At 32.0% G+C, this 7771-nt stretch overlaps 1 protein-coding gene across 1 annotated transcript; it reads right to left on the minus strand.

Moving 5' to 3' along the window:
• Positions 1 to 1009: 1009 nt before the first annotated feature.
• On the minus strand, positions 1010 to 7007 carry LOC112032381 (probable serine/threonine-protein kinase PBL3). The gene is made up of 6 exons (XM_065782200.1): positions 6596 to 7007; positions 4982 to 5304; positions 4711 to 4846; positions 3493 to 3638; positions 3203 to 3272; positions 1010 to 1558 (listed from the first exon to the last, which is right to left on the minus strand). The coding sequence occupies exons 1-6, from the start codon at positions 6618 to 6620 to the stop codon at positions 1230 to 1232; spliced, it is 1029 nt and encodes a 342-aa protein (XP_065638272.1). The 5' UTR covers positions 6621 to 7007; the 3' UTR covers positions 1010 to 1229.
• Between the last annotated feature and the right edge of the window lie 764 nt (positions 7008 to 7771).

The following is a 7771-nucleotide window of genomic DNA, read 5'->3' on the forward strand; positions in this document are numbered from 1 at the left end:
AGTCCATGATGTCTAATATCCAATGAAACAAACCTCACTAAAAACAATTTTGTGGTTCAAAAATTATAAACAAAACAATGAGCAAATATCATTTTTCAACATCATTTTCAAATCAATTTAAAGCACTTTTGAGCTGTGATTACTTCCAAAATATCAAGATAACTTTAATTACCCTATGTTGACATATTAAGCTCATCATTGGGGTTTGGGGCTAAAGGTTATTAACTGGTACAAAACAAGGTGTCTACAAGTACCACTATCACTCTCTTCAGCCATTTTGTTTACTAGATGAAACCAGGACAAGGATTGATGTATCATAGGCTGAAGTTCAAAATATAGGAGCCTAAAAGCACAATTACGTGACACAAACAATCCATTTTGTGGACGTCAACCACTCGAAAATTCAAGAAAACCCCCTAATTTAGAAAAGAAAAAACGAAACAAAAGGAGAACTTTGCCTAGCAATAGAAAATTCATCCATTAAAAAAGTGAGAAGGAAGGAATTTTAACAGAGAAGTATATTGAAGCTCAAGCTTGAAGATGCGGAGAATAAATAAAGAGAAAAAGGGGGAAACGAAAGGTTTTTAAAGGGAAAAAGCGAAATTCAAGGCGCGGGAAAATCGAGAAAGCACAATTGCACATCCGAACAACTAAGAAATGACACTTGTCCACGATCTAATGGGCTTAGTCATGTCAAATTAAATGTTTTAGGTACGGAATCTCAAAAGGCACAGATGTCCAGAAAATGGGACCTTCCATATTCCTTTATTCATTAAAAACAACTAATCAACAAAAGAATAAAAGGGGCAACTAATGAGTAAGGTGCCACATTAAAGAGCAGTAATGACTCTTTAGTAACCAACAGACTACAACGAACAAACAACCATTGCAGGGATCATAAATGGTCATTAATGCACCATTAATGTCACCTTAGACATAAAAGCATAATCTTAAAAGGCCTCCAACAACTAATACAAGAAAGACTATATTCAACAATCTCCCATGACCAAAAGAGGTACACATACGTTGTTGTGCCTAACTTAAGTATCAAAGAGTCTCAAAGAGTCTCTGGTAGGCAGCACCTCGATGTTATTACTCTAGATTTCTTTGTTCATTATAGAGACTCTTCTAGACTTCTATCTAATCTTGATGAAGAATTCTACTAATGATCCTTAACATCAACAATAACCATTAAAATCCTTTTAAATATTGAATTCTCTATTTCAAATTCAAAAAACAAAGTGAGTCATTTTGAGGTTTACAAGCTGTTCTAGGGTTACAAGTACCTCTCCCATTTTAGGTCTAAATTTAGCTTCAGTGCTTAGGCACTTCAAGGCAAGGGTGGCAATCATATAGGCTCCTTTTTGGGGATACTGGCCCTTCAAGTTTATGTCCATAATACGGAACAATTGCTTTTTGTCACCCAAATATGGTTTTGCCCAGTTTACCAAAATCTGCTCAGTACCAACTTTTGTCCTATTAATAGCACGTCGTCCAGATAATAATTCTAGCAACAGAACCCCAAAACTATAGACATCATTTTTTGTTGTCACCCGACCTGTTCAATAAAGAAAACCTCAGCAACTTTTAACGGATGCGCACCCGTTAATCATACCTTATTTAATATGCAAACTTTTATTTGATAACTCAGACTTTATTTTTCTCTCTTTTATCCACAACTACTACTCTTCTACTTCAACAAAGGGCTAGAAAATTAAAATAGTGACAAAAAACTAAGGTTATGTTTGGTAACAGTTTTTTTTTTTTATTCTATTTTCAAAAAATTGTTTTTGAAAATAGAAAAAAAAAAACAATTTTCTTGTATTTTGAAATCATAAACATGTTTAGTTAGTTAAAATTAAAAAAAAAAATCTAAAAAAAATAGAAAATTTGTTTGGTGATTTTGATGATGCTGAAACAAGATTATATACTTTTTACAAAAAGCAAATGAAAATCATTATCCAAATATGTAATGTAGCACGTAGGGTGATTACAAATTTACAATAAAGCTATATGTTATATAGTTTATACTCTATGTGCACAAAGCTATACGGTATCCTATGCGAAGAAGAGAGGTGATAAAAAAAAAAAAAAAAACTGCAAGATAAAGAGAGAAAATCCTTTGTGAGAGAAGAGAGGAGATAGAAAATTTAAAAAAAAAAAATACTAAAATTTGTTGTTACTGAGATTTGAAATCTGGTGCTAACTCATTAAATGTAACAAATTCATTAAATCAGACGCTTGTTTTCATTGGTTTTTGAAAACTAGAAATTGAAAACAGCTTTTTGTTTGTTTTCAATTTCTTTCACAAATTGAGTTTTAAAATAGTTTTTGTTTTCGGTCCATTTTGAATTACCAAACAAGTTTTTTAGTGTCAAAAATAGAAAATTAATTTTGGAAATAAAAAATAAGAAGAAAAAATAGTTACCAAACATGCCCTCATAGTTTCTACTTCATATTCTTTATGCAAAGTAATTAGAACTATTAGATTTGGACATTACATCTCTACAATGCAACTTCGAGTGTTGAATTTTGTTTCTCTTTTCCTTTCTGAATTTAATAAATAAATAAAATAAAAACAGAAAAAAAAAAATTCATAAGATCAAATTTCTCCTAAAAAAAATATATCCAATCCAATGATCATTTTTTAATAGTAACAATGATGCTTAACATGGATATGTTACGGACCTGTGGCAACATATTCAAGTGCTATAGATCCATAAAATATATTCTTTGAGCTAAGTAATCGAAACTATAAGATTTGGACATTGCATTTCTAATAAAAATTTTTGACTTACTTCTAGTACTTTAAAATAATATATATATATATATATAACTTTTTTTGTTTTAATGAGAGACTATCACATCATTTACTAACTAAATAAAAGTTAAGATTAAAATCCATTTGTCATTATATATTTAAAATAAAATGACATATTATGTTAAAAATATACTAGAGGCAAGCCACACCCTTTTTAAAAAACAAATTTTTTTTTTTTTTCTTGAGAATCTTCTAAAAAATAACTTCAATTGTTGAATTTTGTTTCTCTTTTCCCTTCTAAATAAAATTTGGGAAAATTAAAAAAATTAGAGCTGTATAAGATCAATTTTCTCTTAAAACAAAATATATATATATATATATTTAATCCAATGATCATTTTTTAATAGTACCAACAGTGCTTAAAATGGATATTTTACGGACCTGTAGTAACATATTCTCGTGCGGCAGCAGCCTTCGAGGGCCCATGGTCAGAAATCTTAGCATTGAACTCCTGCATCCACAATGCCGAATTAATTTAAATATACAATGTTGACACAAATTACTTCCAGACAAAGCAAGATTGGGTTAGTGCTCCTGTGCATTAGATCCATTGAGATGTGTATAAGAAATATTTGACATGTGCAAGCATCTCAACAAATCTAATGCACAGAAGCACTTGACCCAAGCCAATTCCCATATATAACCATTGTCTTGCTCTTAATTTAGCATACCGCATCTAATAGGATATTAGAAGCCTTGAAGTCAAGATATATGACGTGTGGTTTGGCCTCATGAAGAAAACAGAGCCCTCTAGCAGCACCAATGGCCACTTTGATCCTTATTTCCCAGGAAAGTGATTGTGGACCTTGTGGCCCTCCTGTGGTACACACATAGCATCAAGGATCACAAACGATTCTCATAGCCATGCCGAGAACTTCCATAATATCCTAACATTACATTTGAGAGCCAAACTGAGAGTTATATTATATTGCCAGAGTGGCGGTTTGAGTGTGTCAAGACACAGTTAGGAAAGAAAAAATATATATATATATATATATAAACTTTTTTTTTTTTTGTTGACAAACAAGGATATCTAGACCTTTTCGAGTATCTTACTATTCCTTTAAGTGTATGCAGCCCCCCGTCCCACATACACCAAATTATTACAGAGAAAATTTCATTGAGTGATCAAGAATACTGAGCTTATCGAAAAATATTTAAAACTGCAAGAAATTTGAATTTATAATTTCACAACAAAAAAAATGAAATAACAGTTTTGATCTTTCAAGTTTGCCTCCTAGTGATCAAGAATAGTGAGCTCAGGAACAATGACTCAACAGGATAATCTATTCCAAAATAGAGGATGAAAGAATTGTCTATGTTGGTCAACTCGACAGACACTGATATATGCTAACCAAGAAAGCACTGACACAGCATTTTGCTTCTTGTGCCCATGTCATATGTGTATGGTATGGGACACGGCACACTCTAATTTTTAAATATCATTTAATAGTTATGTATTTACTTTAAATTAATATATGTTTAATATTATATGGAAAAAAAAATACTTAACAATATATGAAAAATATAAATAAAAATATATTTAATAATTAATTAATATACATATTCTCACCGTATCTATGTTATACTTTTTCAAAATTGTCATGTCACCACATTATACCTATGCCCGTACCCGTGCAAATGCTTCCTAGATGCTAACTCTCTATTTGGATGTCATGAAAGCTCAAAAGAAATTTGAGATTTTACATCTCTGCTAGTTTGTTTGGAGGAACAAGCATCTGAATTAGGCACCATAAACATTTAAGCAGACTTTATTTTTTCTCTCTTTTCTCTGAGGAACCAAACAGATAAAAAGACCCCATGTCTCATTGTTATGATTGAGCATAAGAATTAAGAATCTAGTAAGTATAAACATAAGTAGGACATACTTTTAAATAGATGATTCTCTAAACTCCCTTTAGGCATGAACTCATAGACCAAAAGCCGGTTCTCACCCTCGAGACAGTACCCAATTAGCTTAATCAGATTTGGATGATGAAGTTGGCCAATATAATTAACTTCAGTCTGGAATTTGAGACAATATCAGTCATTACGCCATGAATAATAACTAATAAGATTGCATAGAGGAGTCTAACACCCCCCCCCCCCAACCCAAAAAAAAAAACCCAAAAAATATGAATACAATAAGAAGAGACCTACCAACCACTTCTTGTGGCCTTGGAAACGCTCAGATTTAAGCTTTTTGACAGCAATAGCCATTCCTGATCCCGGCTTTGCAGCTGAACAAGTGTATTCATCAATCCATCCTTTGAAAACATAACCAAATCGTCCCTCACCAAGAAAACTGTCCGGGTGGAAATTTCTGGTGCTGTTCTTTAGCTCATTGAAAGTTAAGGCTTTCAGATTTGGAGATGATAATATTTCACTTGAAGCATTGCTCTTGTCACTGAAAGATTGAATGGTCAGACTGGAAGGAGCTGATGAACGCTCGGTTCTGATGGAAAATTTTGGGACTCTTGATCCTGGTAAGGGAAGAAAGAGTTCCTTATAGCACAAACAACTTATGCAGGCAATTTCTACCACAACTCAAGAGCCAATCAATCTCAACCAGCTTATACCTATTTTGGACTATTCCTTAAGTAGAGATATTTTAGTTCAAACTTCACCATGCTAGAAACATATTTTGATCTTAATACAAAATCCATTACGCACTTATCTCATATAATTCCTTAGTTCATTTCCAGGAGTAAGTACTGGTAAATGTAATGTAAACTATCAATTATTTTATGTAAACCTTTCATCCACCACTTTTTCCAATGCTTAGGGAATCATAAAGTGTGACCATGTTTTATGGATCCTATGTATCTTTTAAATAATAAAATTCCATCCTGGTTTCTGTACATAAAATCACAATATTTTCATTTTAGAACATATAATGTGAAGACTCAATTTCACATGCTCAGTGGTATTAGAGATATATGAGATGTATATCTAGGGATTGGGCTTTTAGGCCTACGTTATTAGGCCTACGTTTTAGAAAGTCCTAAAGCATACGGCTAAATTAGATTCTTCAAACAGCTAATTTACGAAAATCACTCGCAAGGTAAACCAATAATAAAATAATATTAGATTGATCGCTGGTCGACCAGTTCCTACTCCCAAAAATAAGACCTACATAAAGATTCGAACCCCAAAAGAAAGAGTGCGATACTATATGCATTTAGCCTAAACTATAATCGATAAACAAGAACAGCAATGCAGAAACACCCAAAAATTCACCACCATTAGAATCACAAATTATCTAATTAAGTAAAGCAGACATATATTATAACAACCAAATAAACTAAAACCCCACTAAAAATTCTATCTTGGCCATGATTTAGAAAAAAAAACATCTACCATTTTCTGAACATTGACTAGCAGAACATAAAACCAGGGCCAAAACCTAGAGAGAGTATTCACATAACGCCTACCAAAATTTTTTTTCTTCGTAAACACAGGCAAAAAGAGCTCAAATTTACTTATCAAAAAAGCTCAAATATTCAACAGCCGCCACCCAAAATAAAAAACAAACAAAAAAGACCACCAAACCCAGTAAAACAAACCCAAAAAATCACAAATTTTAAGACATAAAGATTCTGTCAATTATCCTCCAAACTTCAAAACCCACATCACCAAAAAACTTGCACATAAGAAAAAATAAAAACCAATCTTTAATAGAAGATTCAGGCCAAAGAACTAACTACTACCAAAATAGAATTGATTATGAGTTACCAGAAGTGGCATGAGAGATTTGAGCGGTATCTACTTTACCTGAAGAACCTAGGCAGTTGCCCATAGGATATTTTCTCTCTTACAAGACACAATCTTTGCTTGCTATTCTTAGCAACACATCATGGATTAACATGAATCTTCGGAAGAAAAGGAAAAGTGAAGCAAAAAAAAAAAAAAATGTGAATGACCCAGAAGTCTCCACGTGAAGCTAGTTTAATTTGTTTGCCAAACTTGGTGGAGATTACTGAAAAAATTACGTGAGAAAAAAATGGGTTTTGATTAAGAAAGACAATAAGGAAGAGGAAGGAAACTGAGGAGAAAACGCAGAGAAAGACACAACTTTTGCACTATTTTCCCTTTTTCTACTGTAAAGTGTAAAGTGTGTAAACTAAAAAAAAAAAAAAAAAAGGGAAAGAGGACCAAAGTAGAGGAGGAAGTATACCTTGTTGTTTGGGGTGTATATTTCCTCCTATTTGAACTTCTTCCGTTCCCTCCCATATTTATTGGGATGAAAGACACGTGTTCACTTCAAAAATACCTTCTTTTTTTTTCTTTTTTTTTCATTGAAACCTTTTAAATGTGAAATAAATAATTTGGTTTATAGATTAGAATAGAATAGAATTTATATTTTGTGTCAAAAGTAAATAAAAGAAATGACCTCAAATTTCTCAAGATTTTCTTATTCCTCTAGATAATTTACTCTTTTTTTCTTTTCCTATTTTGCAAATTTTTAATTGTAACAAGTGTTTTTAGGACAACTATTAATAAATCATTTTATGAAATTTTTTATTTCATTTTTATAAAAATTATAAAAAAAAAAGGTCAAAAAATTAATTTTTTTTCTTTTCCTATAAAAAGTTTCTAAAAAATATATTATAAACCAATGTCCTTAGGAAATCAGTTAACTTTTCTATAAAACAAAGGCGAAATGGACGATGAGAAACGCAGAATAATGTGTCTATGCATTGGGTGTGTTTTAAGGGTTTGTCTACCATAGAATTATTGAAATCCATTTTTATTTATACAAACATCAAGAATCTGTTTGCAATCTTGGCAATGCTATGCCGATGCTAGTGTATGGCCATCGTGGTGGTAGGTCTACCATGGGAAACTGTTGGCGGTCTAGTGCGTTTGAAAGGGAAGTTGGTTGTTGAGAGAATAATAAATTGGGTTTTTTTTGGGTGGCTTGTTTTCTGCCTTTGGATATTTTATTTG

This window comes from Quercus suber, unplaced genomic scaffold (genome assembly GCF_002906115.3).
Source record: "Quercus suber isolate HL8 unplaced genomic scaffold, Cork oak 2.0 scaffold_293, whole genome shotgun sequence".
In the NCBI taxonomy this organism is placed as follows: Eukaryota; Viridiplantae; Streptophyta; class Magnoliopsida; order Fagales; family Fagaceae; genus Quercus; species Quercus suber.